A 17915-nucleotide genomic window follows, 5' to 3' on the forward strand; every position below is an offset into this window, starting at 1 on the left:
TGCAGGAGGCAGGGACAAGTTCTACCTCTTCTAAGCTCTGTCTCTTCAAGCTAGTAAAAGACAGTGGGTCAGAGTACCCTGAGGGAAATGCTTGGGAGAGTGTGGGTAAAGAGCTATGGAGAGCCCAAAAGGGCAGGAAACTTTACCTAAGAAAAGCAAAAAAGCCAAGCTTTTCAGTTACAGTCCAGCTGAGGCATCAAGGGTTTTGTTTCTGAGTGAGCGTCTTTGAAAAGGTGCTCCTAATCTTCCTAATGCAAAGATCCCCTGAAGCATTGTGTCCTCACTTCTGACCAAAAACCCAGAGGTGAGTGGCCAGCATCTCTGAGTTGGAGTGCATTTTGCGGATACTAGGGTTCCTGCAGTTGAAACTTCCTGGAGCACAGAGCTGAGGCAGGAAGGTGCAGGACCCAGGGGAAGATTGCTAATGAACAAACAAAACTTAAGCCAGTGGGAACGACACAGTTGTCCACTTTCCTACAAGTCCCGGGTTGATAGGTCCACAGCTGAAAAAAATCTGAGAAAAAGCTTTCCTATCAGAGTAAGGACCTTTCTGGGAAAACAGTAAAGCTGAACTGTCTGAAGCAGTTGTGCTGCTGAGTCAGAAAGCTGTCTGGGGAAAAAGCCCAGCCAGGGCAGGACAGAAATATCCAGGAGTAAAGCTTTCTTTTCTGTCAGAGAAAGCAGCTCTTTGAGAAAAGCTTTGTTTCAACTGACTCCCATGAGATGAGGGAGTGTAGCCCTAAGGGGTGATTGCCTCTGGCATAAGCTCTGTCCTTGAGCACCCAGACAAGCAAATGCAACCCACTGGGGGACTGGGCCAGGTGAAGGCCTGATGAAACAAAACACCTGTCCTAATGGGAGTTTAGAAATGGCAAAAACCTCCCTTGTTAGATTTTCAGTCTGTATGCAAACCACACAGACCCTGAAAACAGAAACGGACAAAAAAAAAACCCTACCTTCAGTAGCAGGGAAAGCCACCACTGTAGTGTCGGAAACTGTTTCTGGGGTAGAAGGGATAAACTGAGACCAAACTGGGAACTGTCTGGGAGAAAGACTCTGAAGAAAGAGATGGGACATAATCCTCCCCAGAAAATATGTGACCTGAAAAAGCTGCTAGAATTTGAGGCAGATTTGGGGGGGAGAAAAAAAGCCCCTACCTCCAAGGGCAGCTAGATACCTGAAGCTCTGCATCTGGGGAAGGAAGGAGCAAGCAAAACGAGATAGATCAGTGGGAGAAAATCTCTCTGAAAGAGCTATGGAAAAGCTGTCGTAAATGTTTTTCACTGACTGGCTAAGGCAAACACAAACCCCAAGGAAAGTTGCTATCAGAAATTGTCCACCTCAATGCGCGCTAACGAGGCAGGTGCAGTTCTGATTTGGGGGCCAGCGTCAAATGAAGGAGAAACACCTGTTAAAGCCAGCTAAGGAGAGACCAGAACCCTCCCAATGTCCCATAATTGAAAATGTAAAATGCTTGTTCAAATCTTCCTTGCAAAAGCAAAAACTTTGTTCAAACCTCCCGGGCAAGAATTTGTAAGCAAGTCTGGTAAAAAAAAAAAAAAAAAACTTAGAAGTTGACTCTCAACCCCAAAAAGAACTATGGGAAATGAAGTCCAAAAGCTAGCTTGCAATAAGGGACTGATATAAGGGAAATACATTCTGGGAAAGATAGTTTTTCTGCTAAAGACGGTGACATTGCCCTGAAACAATTTTGTCAGCTCAAAAATACGTTCATGATAAACTTAAAATATAGTTTTTAAAAGAATAAGGAGGAAAATCATCTAAGAGTTTAAGTATCAGTTCCAATGAAAAAAATTGAAAGGATATGGAACTAGGTGCTTCAGTTTGGGGCTCCGTTGGTAAAATGCCTTATTTACCCTAATAGCTGTGCAAAGTTTTTTACGGTATTTGGATGACAAAAAGCTACCTTTAAGAGCAAACAAGCCACTTTAAAATCCTTAAGAAAGCAAGAGAAAGCAGTTTATACACTGAACGTTGTCTTAGATATGAAGAAACTTATGTGAAATTAAAAATTATTTACCTCTTGAACAAACTGCCTGCAATAAGTGATTCCTCTGCAAATCTAATTAAGGGGATAAGAAACAGGCATTCAAAAAAGAAATGACTGCTTTATAGATGGGAAACAAACTTCAGAAAATCTCGCTGTCTTACAAAAGAGTTGCTTCACCTGAAAGTTCCTTATAAAAAATCAATGCTAAATATTACAGCTGCTAATAACATCAGGAGTTAAAGCTAATGAAGTGAAAATACTAAATCCTGAAAATGCTTTTTCTCAGAGTAAGCTAATGAAGGATATGTTTCATGAAAGAACATCTATGTTCTTGACTCCTTTGAATAGTAACAGTTTTGGTGAAAATATTGAAACTAACAACAACCAAGTCAAAATGTTTCAATAAATTCAAGATGCTATTCACAAAAGAAAGCTGCCATGCTTTGTGGGCCATATTAGAGCTCACTCCAATCTTCAGGGTCCTTCATTACCCTCAGTTAGAGGGTAATGGGAAATAGAAAGATCCCTGCTCGGGATTCTGGAAGGGTCCCGATCCTGTGTTAATATGGGGTCGAGGACATGTTTGTGTTTTTTCACAAGAGGAGAATGAAGCTCAGTGGTTACAGGAGCATCTGGTAAGGAGCGTGGAACTAAGGAAGGGTCAGCTCTAATGATGTTCCTATAAAGGAACCAGAATGAAAGTGGCTCAATTAGTGTTTCTGGGGTTTTGTCACTGGTTGATGAAGGCAGTGAGGAAACAGAGTTCGGAGCTGTGCCGCTTTCGGCTTTACTAGCTCCATTAGAAAAATACTTTATATCACCTAATAGCTGTGTGGTATTTGGCAAAGACCTTACAGCAGCTAAATACGGTAATTTCACTCAGCGTGAAGTGAAGTTTTTCCGTAGAACAAACCAAAAGTTCTGCTGTAATAGAAACGTTTGTCTGAATTGAAGCACTTAGGGCAGCTATTATGAATTTGGGTGAAGGGACAGCCTCTAGTTAAAAACCGTTTACCGCTGACAGTGCATCTCTGCTGGTCCGGAAAGGCCGAGAGAACTGGCAACTTTGGACTGTGGCATCATCCTGGGAAGGTTATAGTCCCCTAGCAACAACTATCACAATTCCATAACAATAACACTCATTAAATCCCAGTGCTTTATAACAAAACTGACTATAAACTCTAAACTTTAGAAATGATGTACGTACTTCCTGTCAAAAATCTTTCTAATAGAGATAGTAATAATAATTAAGAGTAAGAAATAGAAAAAGATGAAAATAAGATATGTGAGTTTGTAAAAATTCTGTCTTGTTAGATCTATGTTAAGAAATCTTTGGGTGTTTGCTAAGTTAAATATATGCTAATGGTAGCCCTATATAAGTTTGTAAAATAGATCTATAGAGTTCCTTTAATAATATAAGCTTGCAAGAAATATCTAAGGTAGTCTTAAGACATGTAGTAATAAGCTTGTAAGAAGTGAAGATACTAGTTGTAAATGTAAGTTTAAATAAGAAATAAGATAAGAAGTATGTAAGAAGTAATAAGAAATATATTTGCTAAAGTAGTTCTATAGTTCCCTTAAAGAGTATAAATAAGTAGCTGTTAATGTTATATGTGAATTTGTAAAAAAGTGTAAATGTTAAATATGAATCTATTCCTAATGTATATGGTGAAAGAACCCAAGACACAGAAGGTTAGTGTCCCAGCAGACTGCAAAGTAGGCAGTCTGAATGGTTTCAAAATCTCCTGAAGCCGCTAAGAAGCTAAGAATGGTGGACGCGAGAACCAGCACAAGGCATCTGCAGCTGAGATCCGTGAAAAATCGACTCAACCCAGAAAAACCTGAGCTAACATCAAAAACGGTGCAGTTTAGAATACTACTGTACCTAAAAAAGAGTAAGTTCAGAGACGCTTGTTTGAACAAAAATTCTTAACTGCAAAAAGTTTTGGTTGAAAAACGTCTCTTCATATTTTGAAGTGAAAGCCTGATATCAGAATTTATTTCTTGTTTGAACTTTTTGAACTTAAAATGAGATAAAAACTACAGAAAGATTTTGGTTCTGGATTTCTTCATATTTGGAAGGCTAGTACCAGAATTTATCATTTGAATTTTGGGACTTAAGAAATGAAATGAACAGTAGGGATTTCATTGCAATGGGACAATTTTGAGTTTATTCATAGTAATGACCTAGGAACTCTTTTCTGGAATTGAGTTAAAAATGGAACTGTTTAAATGGAGAAATTTATTTCTACCTAGAATCAAGATTCAATTTTGTGTATGCATATATGCTTTATTAATTGCTGATTCATGAATTGTTTTGTGGAACTGTTTATGTAAAAATGAAATTACTTACAGAACTGGTTTTGTGTTACAAATGGAACTGTTTAAATGGAAAAGTTTGGGTTTTATAACTAGGCTTGAGATTTTGCTTAAAAATTATAAAGAAAAGGGGGAGAGTTAATATTCCTTAGTCTAATTTCAAAAGTTGTTTGAGTGGATTAATGTCATGTTTTTGTTAGTAAGAAATGCAAATGGGGTATATTAAGAGACTACTTTTAAAGTGTAAAGAGTTTTATTAAGAAACTGTTTTTGGATGTTTTGCTAAGTTTTCAAAGTGTTAATGGTTAGATTGCGAAGATTACTTTTCAATATGGGTTTGTAGGAATTGTATGAGTTTGGGTTCCTCTATCTAGGTTTGAGATTTTGTTTAAAAAATTATAAAGAAAAGGAGGAGTTATGAGATTGAATTATGTTTGCAGAAACCTATTGATATTAATGCACTCTGGTTTTGTGGAGTTAAGGAAATATTTAAGTTTGATGTGAACATTGAAGTTTTTCCTATGTTCTGTTAGCAAGAAAATTCAAATGATTGAGTTAAAGTTGTAAGACGAGAAAATTATTAACTATATTTAGCACCATATATGCTAATTCAAATGGTTCTGTTAAGAGTTTGCTTTGAGTTGTAAGATTGAGAGAATTGTGACTATGTATAGCAATATTTATGTTAACCTGTTAATGGTAATGATGAAGCTAAGGGATTCTTTAAGTTTGTAGTTGCCTTAAGAGTTTTTGGTTTAGAAAGGGCTTGAGGCAGCTAAGAATGCTGTAGTCACCATGGACCTAATTCAAAAGAGAAATGCCATCTTTATCATCCTCTACTCCCATATTGGGAGGTGTAACAGCTATGGAGATTGCTGTAAGCCATTAATAGTTTTTATATATATATATTAAGAAAGGGGGACCTGTGGGAACCCGTTCTCGGGTTCCTCGGGGCTTTACACAGCAGGTCCGCATAGAGGATGATTAGACCACGGGCCTGAGTGCAGGTGTCTAAGATGGTCTGCACTTGGCTGTGCTGGGGGAGGAGGTCTTTTGGTCCACCCCTTGGCGTCTCTATAAAAACCCTGGGGCAGAGACAGTCGGGGCCCGTTGGAAAAGGTTCCAGGCCCTCTCGAGGCTATCCTTTATTTTCTATCTGTTTATCTCAGCGATATTCTCCACAATAAATCCTTCTATCTAATATCTCCTGCTGGTCGCACTCAAGAAAACTCTGGGGAACTGTGGGGGTGGTTGGGTAAACGCCCCACAGTGCCCCCCAAACTCTTTGAGACAAACAACCATCTTCCATTTCCAGAGGGCCTAGTCCAGTCCATGGGTGCTACACAGACACCAGTCCACAGTTCATGGGCTTCCCACTAGTGTGGCCAGTAATCTCTGCACATCTTCCCATCATGATCTCGATGTCCCTCGCCTGTAGTATCTCTCCTCTCAAGGGAGGCCTTTGAGGGCAGAGATACTGCAGTTGGATTTGATTCTGGGGAAGTTCACCTTAGAGAAAGCCAGAGCAAGAGCTTCACAGTCCATCACTGACAGAACACATAGGTAAGGAATCAAGGCAGAAACTTGGAGGCAAGGAACTGAAGCATAGACCATGAAGGAACACTGCCTTGCTCTCCATGGCTACCTCAGCTTGCTTCCTTATGCAACTCACAAACACCTGTATCACACACAGTGGACGAGATCTTCACAGGTTAATCAATTCTCAAGAGAATGATCCACACACTTTCTATTTTGCTTTGTTTTGATTTTTGAGACAGGTTTTCTCTGTGTACTCTGCCTGTCCTGGAACTCACTCTGTAGAATAGGCTGGCCTCGAATCCAGAGAGAACCATCTGCCTCTGCCTCCTAAGTGCAGAGATCAAAGGCGTGCACCACCACACTGAGCTTCCACACACTTTCTTAAAGGCCATTTTCCTGAAGGCATTTACTCAACTAAAGTTTACTCTTTCAGATGAATCAAGATTGCATCAAGATGACAAAAAAAAAAAAAACCTATCCATCATAGCCAAGTTCCATCACATTCCATCACAACCTGCCAAAGAGCTAGGGAGCATATTCCATGTGGTACTGAATTTTCAGTAAGCACAAACACAAGATTATACGGTAAATAGAATCCCGATTCACAGTTTCAGAACCCTTAAGATCATGTAATGTATATCATGGCTGGAGACCCATGAAGGCCATCTAGGAAGTCTAGAAGACCCCTTCGTGAAACTGAATATGAACTTGATGCTTCAATGCAGACAGTACAAAGTGGGAAGACAGGACCTTGATGTGCTTGCCATAGAAAGCTACATGTATATATTGTAGAGAGCTCAAGAAAGAGGCTACAAGCCGGGCAGTGGTGGCACATGCTTTAATCCCAGGTCTCAGGGGGCAGAGGTAGGTGGATCTCTGTAAGTCTGAGGCAAGCCTGTTCTACCTACATGCCCCTCAACCGAAGAACGGATAAAGAAAATGTGGTACATATCACAATGGAGTACTACACAGCAGAGAAAAACATGACATCATGAGGTTTGCAGGCAAATGAAAGGAACTAGAAAATGTCATTGTGAGTGAGGTAACCCAGACTCAGAAAGACAAACATGGTATGTACTCACTCATAAGTGAATACTAGATGTAAAGCAAAGGATAACCAGACTGCAACCCATAGCTCCAGGGAGGTTAGATACTATGGATGACTCTAGGAAGGAAGTATGGATCAACCAGCAATGAAGAAATGGATGAGATCTACATGAGCACACTGGGAATGAGGAGAGATAATGGAGGACAAGGGACAGGAGATGAGAGCTTAGGGGACAGGGAGGTTCGACCTGGAATGGGAACAGAGTGGGAGAGCAAGGAAAGAGATTCCATGATAATTGAAGACACCATGCGAATTGGGAGAAGCAGAGTGCTAGTGAGATTCCCAGTAATTCCCAGGACTCCACCATAGACTACTGGCAATAGTGGAGAGGGTGCCTGAGCTGACCTACTCTGGTGATCGGATGGCTGAATATCCTAACTATCTTGATAGAACCTTCATCCAGTGACTGATGGAAGCAGATGCAGAGATCCACGGCCACGTCCCAGGTGCAGTTCCAGGATTCCAATCAGAGAGAGAGTGGAGGGTGTAGCTAGAGTTTTCCTGCCTGGCCCACAGTCAGGACAAATCTCTGACACCAGCCAGTCCCACAGCCACTCAGACCCAACCACGTAAGCACAGAGACTTATATTGGTTACAAACTGTATGGTCGTGGCAGGCTTCTTGTAAACTGTTCTTACAGCTTAAATTAATCCATTTTCAGAAATCTATACCTTGCCACATGGCTCGTGGCTTACCGGGATCTTCACATGTGGCTTGTCATGGTCGCAGCTGGCAGTGTCTCTCTGACTCAGCCTTCCACTTCCCAGCTTTATTCTCCTCCTTGTCCCGCCTATACTTCCTGCATGGCCACTGGCCAATCAGTGATTTATTTATTGACCAATCAGCATCACAATTGACATACAGACCATGCCACATGGGCACCAGATATTAGTGAAATTATTAAGGCCACTCCACGTAGTTTAAAAGGAGATTTATTTAATGGCATAACTTACAAATGAAGGGATAGGTAGGTCACAGGGTCCGGGGAAGGTATATCGCAGTCCAGCGGTGTTCTCTGGAGCTCTGCTTGGCCCACCTTCACCGTCCAAGGTCCCGGAACCTAGTGAGTGTGGCACCCATCCAGATCTCAGGTCTCCAGGCGCCTCCCTTGGCCCTGCCTTGTAGGCATGACAGTTGCTGAAGTCTCAATGGGGGTTGAAACTTCCAGATCAAAGCTGGAATGGCTACCCACTACAGGAGGGATGCTATGAGCAAGAGATATTGAGATCATGATTACAAAATGTACAGAGACAATTAGCCAAACTAGTGGAAACACATAAACTGTGGACCAACAGCTGAGGAGCCCCCATGGTACTGGACTAGTCCCTCTGTGTAATCGAGACAGTGGTTTGGATTGAACAGTTTAGGGGGCCCCCAGGCAGTGGGATCGGGACCTGTCCCTAGTGCATGAGCAGGTTTTGTAGAGTCTAGGGCCTATGGTGAGACACTTTGCACAGCCTTGGTGCAGGGAGAAGGGGTTTGGACCTGCCTCAACTGAATATACCAGGCACTGCCTTCTCCCCATGGGAGACATTGCCTCCCATGGGAGGAAGAAGGAATGGGGGAGAGAAGAAAACCAGTTGGTGGGAGAAGGGAGGAGAGGGGAATCTGTGGTTGGTATGTAAAATGAATAGAAAATTTCTTACAAAAAAAATGAGAGGAATAAACGTAACTCAGAGAATAGAGAAAGGAGAACAAAAAAAACAAACAAATAAAGACTCCCCAAAACAAAACAAACAAACTAATAAAACCAAAACAATAAATGTTTCCATTGCTTTTGAAAAAAGTTAATAATAGCAGTGAAAAAATACTTGTGCTTGGCAGGTATTAATTTCCCACGTTGTAGAAAGCTTTGAAAAATGACAAATTCCATTCTTTGAGAAACTGTTACACTCTATAGGTATAGTAATACATGCATTTAATCTCCACACTCAAGAAGCATGCCGATATCTGTGAGTTTGAGGCCAATCTCATATACATAGTAATGTTCAGTCCAAAGTTATACTATGCGACTATGATTCAAACTAACCAACCAACCACCCAACAAACCAAACAAACGAACCATCCAACTACAGTCATGTGTTTACTATAAAACAGTAACAAAACAATTTATTCTTTAGTTTAAGAGGAAGAAAAACAGATTAATTTCCCTCAGTAGCAATAATGCTAATTTGAGTTAGATTACACTTGTTTCCCACATTCTGAAAATATTTACATAAAATGTCTTTTGGATTGATTTCCTTTAAGCCTGCCAAGGATTGTAAGCTGTAGGTAATGGTCAATATGGACACTTTAGCTGAAGAACGTGGCTTACATTCCATTTCTGTAATTAACTTCATATGAAAGGGTGCTATTTTCTTTATGGAAAATCTGAAATTCATGATGACATATTTTGGGTAATTTAAAAATATTCCTTTCTTCAAGAAGGAGCAGATAAGATGGTTTTATACACTTTACTTATCTTTCCTCTTGACAAAGAATAGCCTGTGGTGGCAATAAAATCCAAGCACTTGAAAAGAAATGGCTAAATAATGGCATTAGAGATATCCATGTAATCTTTCAACATTGTGAGGGTGAGGCATGCCTTCAGAGCTGTAATCCAAGTGGGTGCAGATTTAATGTAACATTGAGTCTAAAACATGACTGGGAATGAGGAGAAAACTAGGGACAGTAGGAACTTATGCTTAATAACTGGTTCAGACTAGGGAGTAGTTTCCTTCAGTAGTCTCTAAAATTTTTTAAAACATCACATATTTAAAATAAAAGTCCTAGTTTAAATAAATTCTTCCAATTTTCAATTCATGGACTTTTTCAATTCGTTTAGTCCTTAATGATAACACAGTAAATATAAGACACCACATTAAGTATTACCTTCACCTTCAGCTCTGACTTACCTAACAGCAAGTGTGTTCTAAGTAGTATATTTTTTACACTCCCTGGTATTGAGAGCCACTGGTAGCAAAAGTCCATGGGAGTATAAAGCAGTGACAATTAGAGTTCAGAAGGTCAACCTATCAGAACAAAGGGTTCTGTTAAAGGAAACTGTCATGCAAGGCTGGTCTATATCACATCAATCATTAATCCAGTCTGTTGGAGGTAATCCCTCATTTGAGCTTCCATCTTTCAAAGAAACTCTACTATGTTTCACGTTGATCAATAGTAGAGGGCACAATCACCAAATGGGGTTTGTAGCAGAGGTCTCAAACAAAGGCATGTTGTGCATGTCAGCAAAATTCTTCTTTTCTTTATTTTCATGAGACCTGGTTTCAGAGTACCTCTGGCTTTCTGGGAGCTCACTATGTAGACAAGTCACACCTAGAAATCACAGAGATCAGGCTGCCTCTTCCTCCCATTGCTGAGATTAAAGTTATGGTTCCCCACACCCAGATGATCAGCTGACATTTTTGCCAAGCTCTTGAGCACCTGGATGATGCTTTTCAGGGCACACTTATTTCCAGCAGAATCTGGGTTATATTACTTTGCTAGCAAATGCTGTTTGAATTCTTCTGTCTAAGATGGCACGCTGTGGAATCTTCCATGTTGGGCTCGTACATAAAAACAACAACATGCACATTTATACAGTAAGGCTACACCATGCTTTTTATGAAACATTCTTGTCTTCCCATTTCCTGTAACAGGATGTTTATGCACTTCCCATTGATCTCCACAGCTCACTCTAAGAAATTCATCCTGATTTTGATATTAGTATGTTCTGGAAGCTGTCATGTAGCAGAAAGTGTAGGTTTTCTTCATTGCTTATTATACCACAGATACATTATGAAGTACAAAGAGATAAGGTTTAAAAAGAAAGTCAAACTTTCCTTCTCTTTTTTCCACTCATTTACACACTTTGGCTATTTTTAACTATATGCTTACAGTATGGTATGTTCTCAAGATGTGACCACAGTAAGAAATAACATTGTGTAAATTTACATAGCTTTATATCAGTTTGTAAGAACTTAAGAGTTACCTGGAAAGAAGTAGCTCAATTAAGGCATCCTCTCCATCAAATTGCCTATAGTCAAGTCTATAGGACATTTTCTTGGTTAGTAATTGTCTTGATTAGTATCTTATGTAGGATGTCCTGGCAGAAGGTGGGCAGTACAAAACCTGGGCCTCTGGTAAGGGATGATATAAAAATGCACATTGAACAAGCTATGGGGGACAACTCAGTAAGCAGTGTTTTTCCATGGCTCCTGCTTGATTCATTTTCTGTCTTTGGTTTCTTCCTTGAGTGCCTGCCCTAGTCTATTGAGATGATGCACTATGATGTGGCAATGTGAGCCACATGAACCATTTCCTCTCCAAGTTGAATTTGGTCATGGTGCTTTTACCACAGCAATAGAAACCCTAACTAGTATCATCAAAGTAACAGAGTTTGAGGTAAAACACAGAAAGAGAAAAGGAGGACATTTTTCTATTCCAAACAAAATACCCCATGATTTTATTTACATATAATCTGTTATTACTGACAATATTTACTTTGTGTCTCTATCTAAGATGTTTCTAGAAGGTAAGATGGTCACAAAGTCTCTCTCCAATGAAGACACTTACTCAAAGTGAAATGTCTATCCTTCCACCACACAGACATTGGAGGGCAAGGAATGGGGGATGAGAGCTTATTTTTTTTCAAATAACTATATCTGCTATGCCCATCAGGCATTGTAGTACTTATTTGATGCATGATTTCAATAAGTAAATCCCTCTTTTGAAGACTATTCACATACAAAAGGAAGTTAAACACACTGGTCCTTTATGGCCAAATATGGCTAGGAAGTTGTGTTCTTTGCTCATAATCCACCATTCAGCCTTAGTAGCCATGGAAACAAGAATTTTTAAAGTGAGTTAATACTCTGTCTACTGCCAGTCACTAACATTTGGTCTTACTACAAGGGAAAAAGAGGCAAGTATTTTACATTCCCGGGTGTTTTTATTAATCACATTCTTTTTCACAGGACAAAGAATGCCAGAAAGGGCCATTGACATGTGGGTAAGTGTATGTAAATGCTACTGAATATCGTGGCTAGAAGCCCCACGTGGGACTGCAGGTAATCATTGAGCTGCCCTGCAGGTTTTAATTATGTAGGTCCCTGATGTTGAGTTTATGAATTAACCTCTCTCTGTTGTATCCTTACCTACAAAATTTGGGAAATGACTAGATGGATGTCCTTAGATAGTCAGATGTATGAATACTCCTGAAGTGTTTAAATGAGGTTCTTCTTAAGCCAAGGACAAGAGTGAATGGAAAGGATTGTGGGATCTAGGGGTTGGAGAGACACTGCTCTGAGCTGAAATGTCTGCCTAATAGAATTTCTTTTCCTGAAGGTTTTCCCACTCTTCTTCTGACTGGAGATATGGGCATTTACTGTTAATAGGAAGAACGTCTGTGATCCTGCCACCTTCTAAATGAATCTTCTTATCCATAATACACAAAGGTATAAAAACTTTATGTTATATATGGGAGCTTTCAAATATGGTCTTATGAATCAAATGCATCTACTCCATGTGTTTCAAACACAGGAAGAAACAGATACTACCAAGCTAGCTCATTTTTTTTTTTTTCTGGAACAACAGCAATCTTCATTGTGTTTTCAGTACTACCTCACAGCACACTGTTCTTGTAGTCCATTGCCTCGGGCCTGCCTTGAAAGGAAGATGATGTGGGCAGGGTGTTACCCAAGCCACCATGAATTGTGAACTCATCTTGCTGATGAAACCTCCCTAGTAGAACAGCTCCTGCCTTCACTCAGTCAGGAAGCACATTCTACAGAGACTTTAGAGCAGGGGGTAGCTGTTTAGGGAAGGTTTCCTGGCAAGGAGATCCAGTGTGTAGGCCCCTTCAACCTTCTGCATGCACAGTTAGCAGTGACATTATCCAAATGCCTAGTGAGTAAATGACTCACCTCCTTCCTTCATCCTAAGATTGGAATTGAGAAAAGGTGCAAAGAAGTTAGATGAAAGTTATAATACAGAGTGTAAATTGTCTGTGAAGGAAGATATTTGCTCACAAAAAATATGTCAGGATTCTTTTTGTTTCACTGAAATGAAGCTAATTATCTAAAGATGAAATTTTAAGTAAGAGATGGGCTATTACTGGAAATACCCACTTTTATGGATTTATATGAATTTATGTGTTAATTATCCATTTCCCCTATTCCTCTGACTCACTCTCTGGACAATTTTACACATAGATTTTGGTTTACAGATACCAAAGAAGAATTCAGGGTTTTGTGCATGTTAGATAATCACTTTACCACTGAGCTCTATCCCCAGCTATATTACAGATAGACGTTGATGAGCATACTCTTCTGGTTTCAATTACAAAATAGGTATAGCCTTCTTTAGAGAAGTGTGCATTTCTGTAAAATTCACAAGGAGGAATAGCATTGCAACTATCATTTATGAGGTGTATCATTATGTATTGATCAATTTGTATACACATATATGTATACAAAAATTTATGTCAAGTGTGTTATTATTTTTACATAAGTGAGTTTACTGTGTGAATTATTTTCATTTTCTTTCATAGATGATTTCAGTTTGTAACAGTCATGAAATGTTATAGTACTATATTTTAGAAATGACAATTAATTTGAGCATTCCCCTGCTTTTTCCTCTCTTTATGGTATTAAAATATTTACAAATTGCAAATACAGGTAAAATAAGCATGTCATTACATATGATATTGCAAACTCTCTTCTCATTGTCAGTTCTAAGCACTGAAATTCCTAGTCAACAAATATTATTATTTACTCTGTGAAGAATAATAATCTGTACATAGAACACTGAAACATCTCTATGTGACAACAGGGACAAGGTATGAGAGCTCAGTGCTGTACAAGCCATGACTCCCTCTGTTTTTCTCCCTTCCCTTGTAGTCTCACTGACTCTATTCTTCTTTGATGCCTTCTTCAGATTTGCCAAAATGAAGGAGTTCATCTTCAAGTTCAGTGGCCTGATTTGCAGTACAGCAGCTTTGGTGCTCGAAATCATCCTTGCAAACAGCCAATGCTGGCGCCTGTGGGAGTTTAACAACGAGGGTGTGCAATTTGTGTCAATTGGACTCTGGAAAGCTTATTACGCTCAGGAATTTAACATCTCTGGTTCTATGACCAGGATGTTGGTTCACACCCCTCTCAATTCAACCTGGAACAAGTCATCAGAACTTCAGTATTTACAAGTCCTGATAGCTTGGGCCATTTTGATGAAACTCCTAGTCGTGATTTTCACTTCAGTGGCCATTAAGATCAGCTGTCTGGAAGATCCACTCATTGAGATCCAGCTGTTTTGCTACAAGATGTCTGCCATAACTTTGGCTGTGAGCAGCCTTTTCACGCTTGTTACTGTGACCTTGAGCCACCTGGTAGACATCTATGGGCAAATCACTCTTGACTTTTCACCTGACTTTCCTGTTAAAAAGGAGGACACTATAAAGAAACACTGCACAAATGTGTTCCCAATGGGTGTCCTGATAGCCACGATGTCACTCTTTGGCGTGATTATGTTTCTCTATGAGATAATCTCTTTGAGAGTGCAGAGTCAGGTGAAGGCCCAGTGTGCTTCCAACCTGGCTGAGCAAGTGATCTGAAGTGAGGGCTCTGGCATTTTAACATCTGCCAGGAGAATCCTTGAAGAAATTGCCCATTTGTACACAGTACTGTGTAATCACCAATTCATTCTATATAAAATATCAACTTGATTTCTGGGAGTGTGTCTAAGTTTTATTCCATCCTTGCTGTCAAATGCATTCCATTCTTTAAATGTTTTCACATACTAAACTGTAGGTCATGATCTCATTTGATACTGCCATCAAGCAATAGCAAGAAACAGTACAGTATAAAGGCATGTTTCCTAAGTAAACCTAGTGAATCCCATGAGAAATACGGTTTGCAAGAAAGCAGACACCTCAACACAAAAAAAGAAACCACATTCTTGTGTGGAGACACTTAATTATTCATATCTCTGACAGGTAGAGCAGGATGTTTTAGCCTTGGCACTGCTGGGAGAGTAGGATGCTCTCTTGGAGAAAGAAGGCAATGCTGTTCACTGAGTATGCTAGTGCCATCTGTCGTCTGTCGCTATTAGAAGGCAGTAGCCATCTCCTATTTCCCCAGTTGTGAATAAACGCCACAAATGCCCAGGCATTTCCAGTGTGCTCTGATGGTCCATGTGGTGGGTAACACAGGGCCATTCCAATCTATCAGCTCTCCCTCAGGACCTTAAAAAAATCCTAGTTTTCTTTCTGGGAACATTAGTCCCTATTCTTTATCAGGTCAGCTTTCTGAGTGTGTGTTATACTGTGTGAATACTTTCTCTCAGTGGATCTAGATCAGTGGTTCTCAACCTGTAGTCTGTGGCCCCTTTTCGGAGTTAAGTGACCCTTTCACCGGGATTGCCTAAGACCATTGGAAAACACAGATATTTATATAATGATTAATAACAATAGAAAATTGCAGTTATAAAGTAGTAATTAAAATAATTTTATGGTTGGGGGTCACTCCATCATGGGGAAGTGTATTAGAGGGTCACAGCATTGGGAAGTTTGAGAACAACTGGCCTAGATCTTCCATCTCCATCACCACCACCCATCATATCACATACCTGATTCATTTTCCTGACAAAATACATAATATGGGCAAGTAAAGGAAGATAAGTTTATATTGGCCCTTAATTTGAGGAAATATACATCATGACTGAGAGATCATGGGGGCAAGAGTCCCAAGATGCATACTATATTGCATTAGTAGTTAGAGAGCAGGGAGAGTAGTTAGTGCACTGCATATGCTCACCTAGCTCTCTGCATGTTATGCAGACAGGATCCTCATTCCAAGGAATGATGCTACTCAATTTCAGATGGTTCTTCCGAGCCCAATTAACCTCATCTTAATCTCTTTGAGACATTACCGTAGGCTTCTGTGTTTCTTGATTTTAGATACTGTTCACTCAACATTCAATATTAACCATTCCTAATCCTCTTCTTGACAATTTATGGTCCAAATATATCATTTTTATTTCATTAGTTTGTTGTTGTTGTTGTTGTTGTTTTTGTTGTTGTTGGTGGTGTGTGTGTGTGTGTGTGTGTGTGTGTGTGTGTGTGTGTGTGTGTGTGTGTTGTACAGGAACCTTTGTTCCATGGCTTGTGGTCACATTATAGGGGACTTGGTAAGCTGTAGCCATCTAGGGGTATATAAATCTCATTAATTCGATTGGACAATTTATGTGTATGCTGGAAATTAAACACGCACAGGACAGAAAGTAGAGTGATGGGTGAAGATGGTAGATTCACAACTATAGATCTGTGACAAGGAATTTTAAACTGGAAGCCACTGGGATTGAAAGTAACAGAGATATGTGTGTTCCTGACAGAAAGTAACTATTATAAACTCAATATACCCAGACTCAACTGAGCACAGAGGAAAGAACAGATGTCAGTAACTGTTTTGATTATGAGCAATGTGTGGCTGATGACAGGATATAGAATCATAGAACAAAAAGACTTCTAAACATGTATGTGAGATTATTTAGGCTAGGATAAGTGAGGTGGATGATATATGATAAATATGGGTGGCATCATTCCATGAGCAGTGGACTCAGACTGCATAAAATAGAAGACATCTAGAAGATCAGAAACATTCATAGCTCTCTGTTCCCTGTTGACAGGCACAGAGTGACCGGAAGCCTTATAATTCCTACACTATACACTCTCTGCTGTTACAGTGCCCTCAAACTGTGAGAAAATAATGTTCAAATATCCCCTCTTTCCTTTCTTTCATCATGTCAGATATTTTCACAACAATGAGACAGGTAAGTAATGTAGAATAGTGGTCCTTGGAATAGAATTGTTCAAGTTAATGTTATAAATGTAACCATGAACTTATTAATCTTTTGGAATCAGTACTTGGGTAATGTGGAAATATTTGGACCTATGCCTTAGAAATGCACTCAGATATTCTATAAAAGAGTTTATTTGGCCATTCCATGGGGAGTGTGCAATTCTAGAAGGATGTGGAGAGTTGGAAGCTGCTCATGAGTATTCAAAGAGGATCAAGGACTGTAAGGTGAAAGGGGCCGGTTTTCATTCATGTTCTATGCTGGCACAAAGCTGGCTGCATTGTAACTGTGTCTTGAAAACCTGAATATGGCTGAGCTTAAATTTGTAGAATAATTTGTCCTGTGGAGAACATTACAAAGCAGGATTGCCTTCAGGTTGTAGCACAGGAAATGACCAGGATAATTGGGACTAAAACCACATTCATTTGAAAACAAAGATTCCTAATTGAAACCCTATTTGAAAAGTCCTTTGCAGCTGGGATTCACCCACCTAGGGATGTACCTCCCTGTGGTCAGCACACAGAAGCTGCCATAAAGAAAATCTACAAGGAACTCATTACCCTCACTTATGGTTACTCTAATGCCTGCAGAGGGGTTTGGGGTGTTTCTTGCCTGTATTCCTCCTCTCATAAGTACAAAGCTCAAAACTATCACAATGTGGCTTTTATGATTTTTCTTAAATCACATGATCACTTGGGGTTGTAATTATTTTCAAAGATTCACTCTATGATAGATGGTACCTCACCAGCACAACACAGTTATCAACTGGCTGTTCCAGATCCTATATTTACACAGACAAGTGTGTCCTAATGCAACCTTCTTGACTGGCATGAAGAGTCTACTTTCCAACCAAGGGCTCCCTTCTTTCTGGTCAATACCTGGAAACATCATGTCTTCTCAGCAAGAATTAGCCAGAACTCCATTTGCACACAGTCTGGTGCCATCCAATGTTAATCTCTGAGAAAGGGCAATGGAGGGAAGGCGAGGGAAATTTTTTATACTAAAAAATTACGCCTGTCTTCTTTAAGAAAGGATGCTCATTTCTCACACCAACCAGGAGATTGGAACTGATAAAATCTGCTAACAGGCAGGAACCAGAGACAACAG

At 39.8% G+C, this 17915-nt stretch overlaps 1 protein-coding gene across 1 annotated transcript; it reads left to right on the forward strand.

Moving 5' to 3' along the window:
- Positions 1-11775: 11775 nt before the first annotated feature.
- LOC131899712 (uncharacterized) lies at positions 11776-14565 on the forward strand. Its single transcript, XM_059251192.1, has 3 exons — positions 11776-11880; positions 12303-12412; positions 13893-14565. The coding sequence occupies exons 2-3, from the start codon at positions 12384-12386 to the stop codon at positions 14563-14565; spliced, it is 702 nt and encodes a 233-aa protein (XP_059107175.1). The 5' UTR covers positions 11776-11880; positions 12303-12383.
- Positions 14566-17915: the final 3350 nt, after the last annotated feature.

The sequence above is a fragment of the Peromyscus eremicus genome, chromosome X (assembly GCF_949786415.1).
Source record: "Peromyscus eremicus chromosome X, PerEre_H2_v1, whole genome shotgun sequence".
Classification (NCBI taxonomy): Eukaryota; Metazoa; Chordata; class Mammalia; order Rodentia; family Cricetidae; genus Peromyscus; species Peromyscus eremicus.